The sequence below is a fragment of the Bubalus bubalis genome, chromosome 9 (assembly GCF_019923935.1).
Source record: "Bubalus bubalis isolate 160015118507 breed Murrah chromosome 9, NDDB_SH_1, whole genome shotgun sequence".
Classification (NCBI taxonomy): domain Eukaryota; kingdom Metazoa; phylum Chordata; class Mammalia; order Artiodactyla; family Bovidae; genus Bubalus; species Bubalus bubalis.
This window is the reverse complement of record NC_059165.1, coordinates 91,965,415-91,982,902: the sequence shown is the minus strand read 5'-3', so window position 1 is coordinate 91,982,902 and position 17,488 is coordinate 91,965,415. Positions and strand designations below refer to the sequence as shown.

The window sequence follows — 17,488 nt, the reverse complement described above, 5'->3', positions numbered from 1 at the left end:
CAAGGCCCACTAAACAAGGCTCAATAGGCAAAAACTATAAAGCAAGTTCTGATCAAAATATGAAAATTTTTTAAAAATTACAAAAACTCCTCTAGGTTAAAACAACCGCAGGGATCATCTCACTGCTTCCATCAGACCATCTGACTACCTCCATCAGATCACCCCACCACTACGTCGAAAACCTTCCAGGGAAAGCAAATGTGAGTTGTGTATAATTTCACACTTTCCGAGAACCACATTTAAATAGTAAAAAGTAGATGGCATCAGTTTGAATGTGCTCCTTGGAAGGAAAGCTATGACAAACCAAGACATAGTATTTAAAAGCAGAGACATCACTTTGCCGACAGAGGTCCATATAGTCACAGCGATGGTTTTTCCAGTAGTCATGTACAAATGTGAGAGATGGACCACAAAGAAGGCTGAGCACTGAAGAACTTATGCTTTTGAACTGTGCTGGAAAAGACTCTTGAGAGTCCCTTAAACTGCAAGGAGATCAAACCAATCAATCCTAAAGGAAATCAACCCTGAATATTCACTGGAAGGACTGATGCTGAAGCTAAAGCGCCAATACTTTGAACACCTGATGCAAAGACCTGACTCAATGGGAAAGACCCTGATGCTGGGAAAGACTAAAGGCAAAAGGAGAAGAGGGCAGAAGAAGAGACGGTTAGATAGCATCACTAACTCAATGGACATGAGTTTGAGCAAACGCCAGGAGATAGCGAGGGACAGAGGAGCCTGGTATGCTGCGGTGACAGACGTGACTTAGCAACTGAACAACAAATGTACCCCATGTATACAAAATACCATTTCAACGTGCAATGAATGTTAAGGAATGATTAACAACCGCTAGTTTACACTCTTTTTCAGCACCAAGTTTTTGAAATCCAGGGTATATTTTACACTCACAGCATATCTCAGTGTGTCCTGGCCACATTTCAAGCGCTTGGCAGCATGTGACTCATGACTGCAAGGCTAGATGGCACATGTCCAGATCTACCCACCAGTTCACGGGGAACGCGGGGACAGAGGAACGGAGGAAATGACACCAGGAGGATGCTCGTGGGGAATCCAGACTGTGCAGATTTTATGTGACAACAACCCAGCCTCCCCAACAAACAAGGAAAAGGAGGAAAAAACAAAAGGACAGGAACCCTAAGATAACGGAGACTGAAAGATCTACTGCGGATTTCCCTGTGGTCCAGTGGCTAAGACTCCATCCCCGGGCAGGGAACTAGATTCCACACGCCACAACTAAAGATCCCGTGTGCTGCAACTAAGAGCTCACATGCCACAGCTATGGCCTGGCACAGCCAACGAAATAAGTAAATACAAATATTTTTAAAAGAAACAGATCTACCAACTTAACTGAAATCTGTGGACATTACTTAGAGCTTAAACACACAAATTATTTTTTTCTAAATGTGAGCCAACTGGCAGACAAAACAATGACTGGAGAGATGTTAAGAAATTAAGTTTTCTGTTGTAATAATAGCATTAAAACTGTTTCTGTAAAAGAGTCATTTTAAAGAAATATATTCAAAAGTATTAACAGACACAATGATTCGATGCTTGGGAATTACTTCAATCTAACCGGGTGGGTACATTCTCAGATGAAGGAAAATTAAAAGAATGTTGCTAGCTGATACTCCTTTATAGAAAAATGGAGGAAAGTTCAAGTAGATAGAAAATTACAAAGGAAGGCATCTGGGAGGAAAAAGGCAGACAGACAACAGAAAGGGCAGAAACATGGGTATGTACAGTAGATTATGTTCTTTATGCGTTTTCCAAGTCATACATGATGACAGAAACCAAGACACCGTCTGGCACTCAAGACAGTGAGTGTAAAGGAATGTAAATGCACGAGAGATTGCCACACTTCCCTCAAAGTGGTACAAGAGATACTGGTATGTCACAGGCGTATATGACAGAATCCAGAGAAACCACTAAGAAAACTGCAAAGCAATACATTCCAAAAGACCTTCAATAGGTCGAGACAGAATCCTAAAAGATGCTTACATAACCCATAGGAAGGACAGAATAAGAGACACAGGAAAAAGAAAACGGGGAAACAAACAGAAAACAAGCAACAAAATGGCAGGCTCAAGCCCTGATGACTCAGTGGTAAAGAATCCGCCTGCAGTGCAGGACACACTGAGATCCCTGGGTGGGGAAGATGCCTGGAGAAAGAAATGGCAACCCACCGCAGTGTTCTTGCCTAGGAAAGCCCATGGACAGAGGAGCCTGGCGGACTACAGTCCACGGAGTCAGACACGACAGAGAGGCACACAAGCCCTAACACACCGATAATCACCTTAAATGTGTAATGGGCAAGACACTGTTGATCCTTGGCCAACACGAATTTGAACTTCATGAATCCGGTTATTGGTGGATTTTTTCCAATAATAAATGCGACAGTACCATACAATCCCCAGCTGGTTGACTCCTCAGATGAGGAACCACAAATACGATGGAACCGCAGAAATGGGAGGATGGACTGTAAGTTATGCTTGGATTCTCAAATGCACAGAGGTTGGTGCCTCTAACCCCCTAGTTGTTCAAGGTTCAATAATGTATGCCAAGTGGTGGACTTTCCTGGGGGTGCAGTGGTTATGAGTCCAAACTTCCACTCCAGGGGGCATGAGTTCAGTCCCTAGTTGGGGAACTAAGATCCCACATGCTGTGTGTTGCAGACAAAAAAATATTTAAATAATGGCCAGAAAACATAACACATGCCAAGGAAAATGCAGACTTGATGAAGTGGATTAAAAAAAAGAGAATGACCCAACTATATACTGTTTATGAGAAACTCCAAATTCAACCATAGTGGTAAAGATACACCAGGCATATTCATTCATTCACTTATGGCCATTCTGTGTGGTTTGTAGGATCCTGGTTCCCTAACCAGGGATCAAACCCAGGCCCCCTGCAGTAGAAACAAGAGTCTTAACCACTGGACCCCCAGGGAACTCATTTACTTTTTTTTTTAGTGTGTCAATTCACATACACATATCTCAGATAAAGCAGTCTTCAGAGCAAAGGAAATTACTGGAGACAAAGAGAGACATTACATAAGGAACAGAAAGACATAACACACATGACTATGTCCACATCAAACAGCAGATCCTCATGATTCTGAAACTGACAGGAGAAAAAGACAAATCCAGTTACAGGTGAACACTGGGACAGCCCCCTCAGCACGTAACAGACGTACTAGACTGAACATCAGTAGGAATTAGAAGACGTGAACAACACAATCAGCCGACACAGTCTAACTGATATAAACAGAACATCTGCCCCAACAACAGAATATACTTTTTTTTTAATAACTGTGCAATATTCACCAAGACAGACCCAACTCTGAACCATAAAACAAACCTCGACAAGGACTAGAATCATACAATGTGTGTTCCTTGACCATAACAAAGTCAAACTGGAAATCAACAAGAGAAAGACAATGCAACTCCATATTTCTCAATAAGCCAGGAGACAAAGGGGAAGTGTCAAAGGAAATTGTAAAAACAGAGGTAACTGAATAAAAAGAAAAACAACATAGCAAAATATGCGGAAAGCAGGCAAGGCAGCACTGAGAGGGAAATTCGCAGCACTAAAATGCTTACACTAGACTTATAATAATCTAAGTGGCTACCTCAAAAAGACTGGAAAAAGAAGAGCAAAATCAACTCAGAAAAAGGAGAAAATGATAAAGATGACAAAGGGAATTCCCTGGGAGGGGTTGAGACTTCAGGCTTCCACTGCAGGGGGCAGAGGTTCAATCCCTGGTCAGGGAACTAATATGTCACCTATCTCAGCCATAACTAACTATATACTTTTTTTTTTAGATGAGAGCAGAAGTCAAAGAAACAGAAAACAAGAAAACAACATTCTAAGCAAGGAAACAAAAAGCAGGTTTTGTTTGCTGAACAATCGCATCAGTGCGCCAGGGCTGGTGCCTGGACCTGGCCCCCATCGGCCTCCTCCCTGGTGTCCCTGCCGCCACGCTGCCCCCTGCAGTCAATCCCCAGCTCGGCTGCCTGAGCGATGACTCTATCACAGGCGGCGTCGACGCTCTTCTGTGGCGGCTCAGACAGGAAAGAGTTTGCCTGCAATGAAGGAGACCTGGGTTCGATTGCTGGGTTGGGAAGATCCCCTGGACAAGGGAATGGCAAGCCACTCCACTATTTCTGCCTGCACAATTTCATGGACAGAAGAGCCTGGCGGCTTATGGCCCATGGGGTCGCAGGGTCGGACACAACTGAGCAACTGACACTTAACACTTACTCCAGGAGCTGCCAGCAACACAGAATACACAGCAGCTCTGCACCCCTCCCAGCCATGTCCTGAACGCTTCCTCCTCCCTCTCTCCCCTCTAGCCCACTGGCCTCCTCAAGGGGCCAGAAAGACACCAAGAATGGTCCTGCCCCAGGGCCTCTGCGCTCGCTGTGCCTGTGCTCAAGACACTTGCCCGGATACTCATGTCTTGTATACAACATATACAGTGGAGTATTATTCAGCCACCAAAAAAGGTTCATTGTGCAACATGTATGGACCTTGCGAAAAAAGCCAGACACAGAAAGACGCATAGTGTATGATTCCACTTACGTGAGGTCCCTAGGAGTCAGATTCACAGATACTGAAAGTAGGTGGTGGGGGCCAGTGGTAGGGGAGGGGCTGGGGAGTTCAGTGTTTCAAGGAGATAGGGTTTCAGTTTGGGAAGATGAGAAAGTTCTGGAGATGGATGTTGGTGGGGGTGGGGATGGTTTCCCCAACAATATGAATATGCTTAATGCCACTGAGCTGTGCACTTTAAAATGGTTAAGGTGCTAAGTACTTCCCTGGTGGTCCAGTGGTTAAGAATCTACCTGTCAATGTAGGGGACGTGGGTTTGATCCCTGGTCGGGACAGATCCCACATGCTGTGGACAGCGAAGTCTGTGCGCCACAACTCGTGGGAGCACGCACTCTAGAGCCTGTGCTCCACGGCAAGAGAGGCCACTGCAACGGGAAGCCCACGCAACGCCACGCCCCCCACCCCCCACCACTCGCCACAACCAGAGAAAGCCCACACGCAGCAACAGAGACCCAGTGAGGCCAAATAAGTCAACATATTTTTTTTTTTAAAAAGAAAGACATATTAAAATGGTAAAGATGTTAAGCTTTCTACACACACAGAGAAAAGCCTGGTAGACAGGGTTCAGCAAATATGTTCTCCAAAGGGCCTGGCAGTAAATATTTTCAGCTTTGTGGGCAGCCACCCAGCTCTCTTCTGGGCGCCCTCCTAACATAGAGCAGCCACAGTGAAGCAGTGAACAGATGGGCGTGGCTCGGTGCCAATAAAACTTTATTTGCCTGGCAGAGCTGGGGGCCAGCTCTGGCCTGTGGCCAACAGCCTGTTGACCCCTGATGTGAAGGGTACCCCGTATAGGAGTGTGTGGTTCTGGCCTGTCTGTGTGTGGCCTGTGTGTGGTTCTGTGCCTGTCTGTGCACACACACGTGGCCCCAGAAGGTGCTGGGACCAGCCATGTCTCCAGACAGGAGAACCGGGTAACCAGGGAACAGGAGAAGGGAGAATATTAAGTGTGGCCTTCAGTACTTTCCGGACTTGGCCACGTTTTTTCACCTGTTTGCCAAATTCAAAATGACAAGCACACGAGAACAAGGAAGCTTGAAACCTCTGCCAGGGCCCCAGAGACAGTTTCGCAGGTGGGGCGTAGAAGGCCCGGGAGAAGGTGGAGGCCAGGCAGACTCACCCAATCCTGACGTTGGCATGCAGCTCCCGCGCCGTCCTGGTCTCGCGTTTCCGCAGGATCTCGGCGTCGTACCAGAAGCCGCGGTCCTTGGGGAGGTCTGGGTTGTAGTTGACCATGACCACCTGGCCCACCTGCAGGTCCTCCCACTTGATGGTGTGTCGGGCTCGAGCCCGGACATTCTGTGAGGTCATCTGGACCACTCCGTTCTCTGGGTAGCTGGAGGGGAGAGCCCTGTGCTCAGACCTCAGGCGCCAGCAGGCCTCACTCCATCAGGAGAGAGGAGCCAGGTGGAGAGGGCCGCCTGGTGTGCGGGTTTGAGTTACGCTCGTCACAGCAGTCCAGAAAGGCCCCTCCCCGAGAGCTCGTCTGTTGGTGTTAGTAACACCCAGGCACAGTGACACGTCCCAGTGTGTCATAGCGGCCCCCAGCCTTTGCAGCACCAGGGACTAGTTTCCTGGAAGACAGTTTTTTCATGGACCAGGAAGGCGCAGATGGTTTGGGGATGATTTCAGGATGATTCGAGTGCATTACATTTACTGTGCCCTTTATTTCTCCTCTTATTAAAGCAGCTCCACCTCAGCTCATCAGGCATTAGAGCCAGGGGCTTGAGGACCCTGGCTCTAAAAAGCTACGCTGGGATCCTAACCCCTGGCAGCCTGGCAAGCGGTGCTTATTGGCACCTAATCTGGAAATAGGGGTTTCCAAGGTGGTGGCACTAGCAGTAAAGGCCCCCGCCTGCCAACGCAGGAGACTTAAGAGATGCGGTTCAGTCCCTGCGTCAGGAAGATCCCCTGGAGAAGGAACTGGAAACCCACTAAAGGATTCTTGCCTGGAGAATCCCATGGACAGAGGAGCCTGGTGGGCTGCAGTCCACAGGGTCGTAGCGAGTCGGACACGACTGAAGTGGCTTAGCATGCCACGCACCCTGCTCATTTAGGGACACTGCTCAATCTGGAAATAGGATTGCTGCAGACAGGAGGAGTTAAGATCAGGTCCTGATAAAGAAGAATGGTCCTAAACCTAGTGACTGATGAAGAGGCAGACAGAGGAGAGCAAGGCAGGAAGAGGAGGCAGAGGCAGGAGGGGGGACACAGCCATGAGCCAGGACAGCCAGTCGCGCTGGAAGAGGCACAAAGGATTCTCCCTCCAGGTTTCAGGAGGGTCTCAGCCTTGTCATCATCTTGGTTGGGGCTTACGGCCTCCAGGACCGTGAGAGGATAGACTATTCCAGCAACAGCAGCAATACTTTGTAGAGCAGCCATAGGAAACTAAGACAGAAAGAAATGAGCGGGAGGTGGGGGGGGACTTTTTTTCATACATGTGTGTTGATGGTGACTTTTGTAAAGGGATAGACATTATATTAAAAAAAAGACAGGAAGTCATTATTCTGGATATACAGGAATTCCAAGTAACCTCAAAAAAGGCCTAAGACAATTGGCTAAAGGTAGCATATTCTAAGTAACACAACATTGTAAAGCAACCAAACATCAATAAAAATTAACAAAAGATACATAAGTAAAAAATTTTTTGAAAACCTAACATTGTAAAGCAACTATACTCTAGTAAAAGTTATTTTAAAATAAATTAAATTAAAAAAAAAAAAGCATATATGATTAGTAACAAAGTTTAGCCTCAGCCTAGAGCGGGGACAATCCCAACTCTACTGTGATGAGCTGGTTAGCCTGGTGTTCATTATTTTTGCTAATAAAGCGCCAAGAACAAGGGTTGTCCAAGTGGTGCTAGTGGTAAGGAACCTGCCTGCCAATGCAAGAGACATGGGTTTGACCCCTGGGTGGAGAAAATCCCCTGGAGAAGGAAATGGCAACCCACTCTAGTACTTTTGTCTGGGGAAATCCCATGGACAGAGGAGCCTGGAGAGCTGCAGTCCATAGGGTTGCAAAGGGCTGGAAATGACTGAAGCAACTTAGCATGCACAGCAAGGGTTGCCAAGGACCAGATAGTCAATGCTGACAGCTTTGTGAGCTGCAAGGTGTCTGCTGTGAACACTCAACTCAGCTATTATCACAAGAGCAGTCACAGATAAGATGTAAACAATGGGTACTGGTGTGTTTCAATAAAGCTTTATCGTCAAAAACAGGATGTGGGCCAGGTCTGGCTTGAGGGTAGAAGCTTGTGAACCCTGACCAAGAGGATGGGAATCTGGCACCTACTGCCTTTCACTCCTCCCATTACTCCAGTAATTTTTAGAGCTAAGCTTAGAATGTGCCAGAAACTGGTGTGGGCAGTAAGAGACTCTGCAGGGAAACAGATGAAGCCCTAGTGCCCTCATACAACATGAGCTCCCTATAGGCAGGGAGGCTTGCCCTGTTATGAACTGCATCCCCCACATACACATTCTGAAGCCCTAACATCCACTGTGACTGTATCTGCAGACAGGGCCCTTAGAGGTTGTTATTGTTTAGTCACTAAGTCGTGTCCATTTCTTTGTGACCCCCATGGACTGTAGCCCACCAGGCTCCTCTGTCCACAGGATTCTCCAGGCAAGAATACCGGACTGGGTTGCCATTCCCTTCTCCAGGAGATCTTCCCAACCCAGGGATCAAACCCGGGTCTCTGCATTGCAGGCAGATTCTTTACCATCTGAGCCACCAGGGAAGCCAAGGCTGTAATCAGAGTTAAATGAGCTCATAAGGACAGGGCTCTAATCTAATAGGACTGGTGTCCTTATTAGAAAAGACACCAGAGCTTGCTCTCTCTCCCCAGACTCAGAGGAAAGACCACGTGAGGATGCAGTGAGAAGATGGCTGTGTCTAAGCCAGGAGAGCCCTCACCAGGAGCTGACCCCGCCAGCACACTGAGCTCGGACTTCCAGCCTCCAGGACCGTGAGAAGGTACATGCCTAATGCTGAAGTCGCCCAGCCTGCAGCATGTGGTCATGGCCGCCAAGCCAACTCAGAGCCCCTCTGTGTTCACAGACGGGAACTCCCTGGGCCCATCACAGGGCTTGCCACATGCTAAGTGCTCCATAAACACTCTGAATTCCTACAACGGAGGGAGGGGACATCACCACCCAAGCAAGTCCAAACACCTGCTGCTGTCCCAGGCCCACCCCAAGAACACTCACTCATCGTATTTCACGTGATAGATGATGTCGTCCTCTGGCTTTGAGCTGGAGCTGCTGGGCTGGTCGTGAGCCGGAGCCTTCCTTGTCACCCTGATGACCTTGGCCTCAAACCACGCGCCCATATTCGTGTCCCTCGCGTCCACGTACTCGCCGACCTGCCGGGGAAGGAAGCTCTCATTCGGCCCCGGGGAAATCTGAGAAGGGTCATGGTCTTAAGGGGAGGAGGGCAGCGGATCAGAACTTAAGACGGCCCCTGCAAGGACCACTGGGAAGACACCCGCAGGTCCAGTTACAGGGTTCTGCTTTAGGGGCGGAGAAGGAACCCCTGAGCATTGATGTTTCCACCAAGGGACTGTGAGGACATAGGGCAGGACAGGGGGGTACAGGAGGCTGTCCAGCCACGGGGATTGGAGGCTGCACGGGGACAGCGATGCATGAGCCCCACCTTGTAGAGGCCCAGCTCCGTCTCGTCACACTCGTCCTCGTCTGCCTTCCCTTCTGGCTCGTTGGCGGCCTCGCCGCTGTTGGAGGACTTGTCCGACTCGCTCTGGGCCAGCCCGCAGCCGGAGTCTGTGTCCGAGAGCTCAGAGTCCCTCTCCTTGCTGCCACCGCTGCTGCTGGGAACAGGGACGGGCAGCACAAGGCTCTGCCGGACCAGGAGCTGGATGGTGTCGTTCAGGCGGACGTCGTAGTCAAACAGCGTGTGGCCGTCCTCCATCTGCAGGGACGCAGGCCAAGGTCACCAGGCAAGGGAGCTCACTGGAGGGGGGGGGGGGGTGATGGACCACACCCATCCTGGCGAAGGCCTGCCAGCTCCTGGGGACAAGATCACCTGAAGCCCTCTCCAATGAGGACGCCTGCTGCCACAGGGGGGCGTCCCCGGAAGCATGTGGCCTAACCCGGCTGAGCCGTGGCCACACATCAGGTGTCGGGGGAGGTTTTAATACTTTATGTACTTTGGAACTTTTATTACAATAAACAAGCACTGCCTGTACCCTGGCTCTCAGGCAGAGTGACCTGCCCCCGGGACAATGCTGTAGGGACATTTCTGGTTGTCTTGACAAGGTGAGGGGTGCTGGGAATGCCTGGGATGGCCCCCAGAGAGAACACCTTTCTGTTATTTCCACCCACACTAGGCACTCACTGATGGGGAGGCTAGGAGCCAGCAGGGCCCCATGATCCATTGGCACCGGGTGACTCACCAGGTACGTGAAGAGGTTTGGCTTCGGAGCCCATCCCTAGAGCACAAAAGTCTTTTTGCTGGGCGTTACCTTTCCATGAGCAACTGCCCCAGGGCACCCCACCAACACCCAACAAGGACCCTCAGCCCTCGGGATCCAGAACACCCTGCGGCAGACTCTGCTGAGCTCTGACAGCTCTGGGGCTGGGGGGCGGTGGGCAGGGGCTCTCATGGACACCGCAGGAGCGGCAGCCCTGCCCCCACCCTCTGGACGCCGGGAGCACCCCAGTTGTGCCAACCATGGAGGGCCTCCAACATCACCCAGTGTCCCCTGGTTCAGAAGCAGCGCCTTCAAGAAAGGAAGGACAGGACCTCCCTGGTGGCTCAGTGGTAAAGAATCCATCTGCCAACGCAGGGTTCAGTCCCTGGTCTGGGAAGATCCCATGTGCCTCAGAGCAACTAAGCCCGTGCGCCACAAGTACTGAGCCCTCGTTCCTAGAACCCTGCTCCTGGAGAAGCCACAGCAATGAGAAGCCAGAACGCCGCATCTAGAGAGTAGCTCCCGCTCACCCCAACTAGAGAAAAGGCCTTGCAGCCATGAAGACCCAGCACAGCCAAAACAAATAAAATTTTTAAAAAAACAAAGAAAAGGAAGAACACGCAAAAGTCAACTTTCCCTCCTTCCCAATTTTTAACCGGAAGCTGCTGGTTCAAAGGGCTGATTGCCATTAATATGCAAACTGCACCCGGGGTCATGGGGAGGGCACGTTCCAGGTAGTGGTTGTTAATCCTTATTCATCACAAACCTGAGAACAGAATGGCTGAGAACCCCTCTCCCCCAGAAAGGCACATGTGAACACACTTGCTGCAGAGGACACCAGGGGGCCCCCCCGCCAAAGCCCACCCTGCATAGCCAGGCCCATGCTGCCTGCTCACCCAAAGCCCAGCAAGAGCCTCCGATGTGCCTTGCCCTGCCTGGCTGCCACAGGGGATCAGAGAGTGAGACAGCGCCAGCCCTCCTACACGGGGCGACAGCAGGGAGAAGAGACACACACGCGATGTCACAGCCCAGGGTCCACACACTGACGGACAGACCAACACCACACTGAGGCCATCCTCACGCTCGGATGTTACTCATCCCTAAAAAGGAGAGAAGGGATGTCCCTGGCAGTCCACTGGTTAAGACTCTGCATTTTCACTACAGGGGGCACAGGTTCAATTCCTGGTCGGTGAACTAAGGTCCCCAAACCACATGGCAAGGCCAAAATGAGAAAGTCAACATAGGTTTCTCAGTTATACCAAATGCACTGTCTGGCAGGAGACAGGTGGGGGGGTGGGGGCACAGGGTATATGAGAAATTTCTGTATCTTCCTCTTAAATCTATGAACCTAAAACTGCTCTAAAAACTAAAGTTTATCAGTTTAAAAAAAAAATGGTGGAGAAATAAGTGTCCCCAGCACCATTATGACAAGGAAACCAGCAGAATGTCATTAAAATGTCATTAAAAAGGATGACGACAAGAGGCAGGCACCTGGTGCCCAGCACCTGCACAGTTAGGCAGACTCCCCTCAGCACTGCGGACAGTAAGCACCCCGACCCTGATCATTCTCTTTGTGGGGAGGTGGAGCAGAATCCCTGCTGCCCCAGCTTGATGTCAGGAACCCCCCAGTTGTGACAACTGATGTCTCCAGACACTGCCCAGAGCCCCAACAGGGCCAAACAGCCCCCAGGAAGAACCACTATGCTAGAGACAGGTAGCCTGGTGCTTACCATGCTCAGGGCAGCCAAGCAGCGGCTCATTCCTACAAAGACACAGGACACAGCTGTGCATGACAGCTAAATGCAGGAGAGTAGAGGCGTTTCCACACACATCAGGGGAAGCAAGGGTGGTTTCAGAGGATGAGAACTAATAAACTGAAGAACCAGGATAGGGGAGAGGCAGTGGAGACTCAGGGCCAGTAGGGGGCATGTGGTCGGACTTCTGTTTTACCAGGAGCACCAGGATGGAGGCCCAGGGGGAGCCAGGGTGGCAGAGCTGGGAGCGGGAGCAGAAAGGCAGCTGGGGGTGCGCAGGACAAGCGGGTAGGGGGGAAGATCAGGACCTGGCTGAGGGCTGTAGCTAAAGGCAGCAGGAGGAATATTGATGGGGCCATCTGTGATGGGTCAGGAAGCTAGATGGACGGGAGGGGCCTGCACACACAGACGCAGACACACACAGACACACACACAGACACACACACACACACACGCCCCTCCTGGTGCAAGAGTGCAGCAGGCAAAGGTGCAATCAGGAGGGCTGGGCACTGAGGAGGCTGCACGCTGGGCCATGCTAGCCTGGGGCTCCACCTCCAGGATGGAATGCAGACTGGTCTGACAGCTTCAGAGGACCACTTCTGGAAGGTTCCAGACGGGCCCCGCAGTGGGCAGGAAGGAGCTTGCACAACCACTTGCTATGACGAAAGGGCGTGTGTCGGATGCCCCCCTCCCCGACCCTGCTAGCCTCAAGTTGCACACAGCAGGGAGGGGGGCTGGACCCAGTGAGGATATGGACATGCCAAGCCCGGGGTTTCTTCTAAGATCCTAAAACTCCAACGGAGGCTAACAGCATTGATAAAAGCCATACAAGGGACTTCCCTGCCTGTCCTGTGGTTAAGACACCAAGCTTCCAACGCAGAGAGCATGGGTTCAGTTCCTGGTAGAGGAACTAAGATCCCATATGCCATGCTGCAATAAGTGGAAAAAAAAAAAAAGGTGAAATTAACACATGCAGTTTAAATCCCTGGTGGCTCAGATGGTCAAGACTCTGCCTGCAATGCAGGAGGCTCAGGTTTAATCCCTGGGTTAGGAAAATCCCCTGAAGGAAATGGCCACCCACTCCGATTATTTTTTCCTGGAAAAATTCCATGGACAGAGGAGTCTGGTGGGCTGCAGTTCGTGGGGTCGCAAAGAGTTGGACAGGACTGAATGACTGACATTTCAACACAACGTTGTAACGACACTGAAAATCAACTATACTGGAATAAAATAATTTTTTAGAAAATTCAAAAAACGAAAGCTATTCAAACTGAATGGCAAGCTGGATCTGAGGTTGCAGATTCTTATGTTAAAAATTAAACATGCAGTTAGAATCCTGTACAACCAGAATTGCAGGTGAAAATCCCTTAAGCTGCCTGGGGTGGTAGCGTAGTCGCTCAGTTGTCTCCAACTGTGTGCAACCCCATGGACTGCAGCCCGCCAGGCTCCTCTGTCCACGGGATTTCCGAGGTAAGAACAGCGGAATGGGTTGCTATTTCCTTCTCCAGGGGATCTTCCTGACCCAGGGATCAAACCCAGGTCTCCTGCATTGTAGGTGGGTTCTTTACCACTGAGCCACCAGGGATTTAAACTGCCCCTAGTAAAACACAAGACACGTGGTTTGGGGCACATTCAGGTGTAAAGGCCAAGATGCCGGCGGCGTTTAGATCACATCCCTCTTTTAAACCAGAAGCTTCCTGGACTTGGGGAATTCTGGGCATGCACATGGCAGTAAATGAAATAAACACAGAGACCATCTGACCACGGAGCTTCCTCCCAGAAGCCTAGATTCAGAGCCGCCCACTTTCTGTCCCCCTGGGGCATTGGGGGGACACTTTTGAGGTGTGAGTACTGCTCAGAGCACAGGAAATAAATGACCCTGGGTCTGGCAAGGGGTGGTTCTCCTGGATTAGGGAGAGGTGGAGAGGTCATAAACCAGACCAGGGCGTGTGAACCTCTGGTCAAGAGGGACCTCCGGCAGGAAGAGGCCAGGAGCCTCTATAAAGACCCTTCCTGCGGCTGTAGTCCCTCCCAGCCCCCACAGTCCCGTCTAAGACTCCAGGTCTCCCCAGCAATGTGGGGTTCAGGCCAGACAGACAGATGGACAGACAGAGATGGGAGAAGGAAGAAAAGGTATGATTCAGGCCGTGGCAGAGTGACATGCTTCCCGCTCTGGGGGGAGAGGTGGGTGTACAGGCATGACCCAGCCTGTCCACCAATCAGTCCTGGCAAGTGAACTCTGCCCTCTGACCCCACCACCCTGGCCACAGCCCAGGTCATGCCCTAGAGTGGCATTTCCACTTCGGGGGTCTGTGAGGCCCAGGCTACCTACCCTGTCATGACACTGTGATGTCACCGGCCAGCCCCATGACCTTGCAGGGGCATGGAGCCTGTGTGGTGTGGGCTGACGCCACCATTCCAATGCCTAAAGAAACATACATCTGTGTTTTCTCTTGCTTCATGGGGTCGCAGGGTTGGACATGTCTGAGCAACTGAACAACAACAAATTTTTCTCCACTTCCGAATTCTAATAGGGCAAAAAATGATAGACGTGATGCACGTCCACAATGCTCTCTGGGGTCCTCCTTCGCTTTGAGGGGTGGAAGCGGTGCTGAGTCCAAACAGTGTGACACCCGTGCCCTGGAGGGACACCTGCAACACCCACGGCGCCCTGGGTACTCAGTCCAGCACGTCTCACAGTACAACCCAGATCTGCCACCCCGGGAGGAAGCCTGCATGTAACTGCCACACTTCAGCCAGCAGGACAGTTCCCACTAATCTACCAGGCCTCAAATCAGGACATGCCCACGCCTTTGGGCTCTGGATCTATTCCTGGCTTTCAATGGCAGAGGTGAGTGGACAGACTGCCCAGCCACAAATGGTTTCCACTGGGTCCTTAACAGAGTTTGCTAACCCCCGACCTAAAGGGCGTGTCTCCAGCTGTGGGGAGGGTGTTTGGGGGAGAAGGAAGGAAGGGACCCTCCCTCCTGCAGCCAGAAGGACAGGTCTCAGCAAGGGGCTGTCCAATTTACAGCATGACTCTGTCCTTTGGGAAAAGGGGCAGACCTTCAAAGAAGGCCCAGCAGGACAAGGCCATCTGGTGGGGCACTGCGACATGAGTGACCCTCGGAAGGCCACTCCCAGGATGACATTTCCCCTGATCCTTCGGACAGCTCTCCTACGTAAATCACTGACTAATTAATTTGTTCTCTTCTCAGCTGGGAGCAACTTTGCCTCCAGGGGGCACTTGGCAATGTCTGGGGACCCTATAGACCTTATGACTGGGGCGGGGAAGGGGGTGCTCCTGGCATCAAGTGAGCGGGACCAAGATGCTGCTCCACACCCCATACTGCTGGGGGATGAATCCCCCAAGGAGGATGATCAGGCCCTGACATGCAGTGCCCAAGGGGAGGCCCTGCACTAAATGATTTATCGCCCCTTTATGTGAACCAGGAGGGAAGCTCAGCCCCCACCGCACATCCGTGACCTCACTGAATCCCACCAAGTACACGTGGTGGGCCCACAATTAGCCCCATCTGACTGCAAAGCACAGACTGTTCCCGGCCAGAAAAACTGGCGGGGCACTTGCGACGATTAGGCCCAAGCATTGCGCCTGAGCACCGTTACCAGCACCACGAATGACAGCTATTGTGATTTTTCTGGGCAGCCAAAAAAAAAGACAAAGAAAGAAGCACCAGACGCCTCTCACCCCTGCCCAGGCTGGGCCAGCCGCCCGGGGTCCCTTCCCCCATCCAGCTCCCTGCATTTCCGCCAATCAAACGACATAACCGCCAACCTATTCAGCCTAAGCTAGCTCGCCACGGGACCCTCCCATATCCTGAAGACAGACTCTGCTTGGTTCTGCTTTATTGGCTCGAGTGACCTTACCGCAGACCTGGGACTGCATGCGATGCCCTGTTTCTTTAAAAAAAGGGGGGGAGGGAAGGACTCTCGAACACTCTCTAGAACGTTCTATAAAAACAACAGCTCTTTCGCACCCGCTGGAGGCTGCACGGCCTCCTACGGTGATTAGCCCGGTCTGTTTGCAGACCTGACTTGCTTCAAGGTGCCTTGGTGCCCCACTCGCCTGGCACTGTCCACACCTCCCTGAGGCTGGGCCACTTCCTGGTCGCGCAACCTTGGGGAAATTGCATCACGCTGAGGCCTGGCTTCCTCACCCGGAAGACAGAACTGACTACGCATTGGCCCAGTTGAGCATGGGGAAGGGGATGAACAGCGGTTAGAGGAGGTTACTCAGGAACAAGGAACCCTCTGAGATCTTCAGAACCTGCACTGTGAGAAGACAGACAGACAAACCTAAGGATTAAAGGCACGCTGCTTATCATCAGCCTTTATAACTCACACAGGTAATACCAAGACTTTGATGTGGATCAGCTGCCATGTTGCGCATGCAGGAAGAGAGGGGTTTGGTTACACCAATGTACGCATTTGTCAACAGGCCAAACCATCTGCTTGGGATGTGTTTCTCACTGTATGCAAATGTTCTCAGAAGAAACAGGAGCTACAAACACACACTGTACTCTAGTTAAGGACTGGCCAGCTGGAGGGTCTACTGGTGACGTGAACTGGAACTTTCTCTGCAATGCATCTCCCAAAATAAGATGGGCTGGTGGACGGATAAAGGCAGAGACAGCTGCGTGATGTCGGTGACAAAAGCCACGGGTAGGTGTTCAGGCGTTCATAGCTCTTTCGACTTCTCTGCATGTTTTTGAATGTAAAAATTAAAGTGCATGGCGCCCAAGCCCACAGCAGGCATTCAGAAATAGTCACTGCCTTGAATGTAAGGATTCAATCCAATCTGCCTTTGCGTGATGCCACGAACTGTATGGCCCGTGCCCATGGGATGTCTTCAGAAATTCAGAAGGACCTTTTGCTGAACACAAAGACTGGGGGGCAAACTGAAATCAGTATGGACGTCCCCCAAAATGAGCCTCTGTTGGAGGAGGCAGGAAAGAGGCTCCGCTCCCCAGACTGCATCCCAGGGGAGCGCCACTCCCAGCCCTGCCTCTTCTCCAGCCGCACAGCGCGCGTGACCACAGTGAGTGAGTTCCCCAGCTTCCCTTCCCCAGGCGGGGCGCGTTAACTCAGATTGTTAAGACATTCAATTCCTCATATCTCCCACAGGAAGGAGGCGAGAGGTCTCAGAGGGCGCCTTGAGCCCAAGAAATTAATCATCAGGTCTCATTTCCAGGAGGCAGGCAGGATCCTCCCAGCCCCTAAAAAAAAAAAAAAAAAACTCCTGGCCAGGCGGACAGCATCTATTTTTCAATTTAGACAGCAGATGGCGGCAGCACCCAGTTTAAGACCTGACAACAACAAAGTCAGAGCCCAAAGGAACACTTTTAATCCTGGGTAGTCTCTATACCGAGGTCGCCGAGGTCCCTACAGGCCACTCGCCTTCCAGGGTGGCCCCAGCAGACAGGAAGGACACTTACCGTGGGACCATCTTCTCCCACTCAGCGACACCCCAATACAGCCTGGCCTACTGTCCCCTCTGAAGACACCAACAAGAATGAAAACTCCCAGGGGTGTCACTGGAGAAAGCGTCTCCAAAGTGGGCAGCTGATAAAGCCAATGGGTAGGGGGCATTTTCAAGGGCTACAGGAGCTGTGGTGGGAAATCTCGAAGAAAGGAAACAGGGCCAGCTGAGCCCGCGCAA

The 17,488-nt window shown here is 51.2% G+C and overlaps 1 protein-coding gene across 2 annotated transcripts in view; it reads right to left on the bottom strand.

The window, feature by feature from the left end:
- Positions 1–17,488, bottom strand: part of UHRF1 (ubiquitin like with PHD and ring finger domains 1) — a 33,827-nt gene that overhangs the window by 14,155 nt on the left and 2,184 nt on the right. For both annotated transcript variants that reach the window (XM_044947971.2, XM_044947970.2), the window contains exons 3-5: positions 9,280–9,552; positions 8,835–8,989; positions 5,750–5,965 (exon numbers count right to left, since the gene is read on the bottom strand). In XM_044947971.2, the coding sequence (XP_044803906.1) occupies positions 5,750–5,965; positions 8,835–8,989; positions 9,280–9,552 (644 nt within the window). The remainder of the gene's footprint in view (positions 1–5,749; positions 5,966–8,834; positions 8,990–9,279; positions 9,553–17,488) is intronic.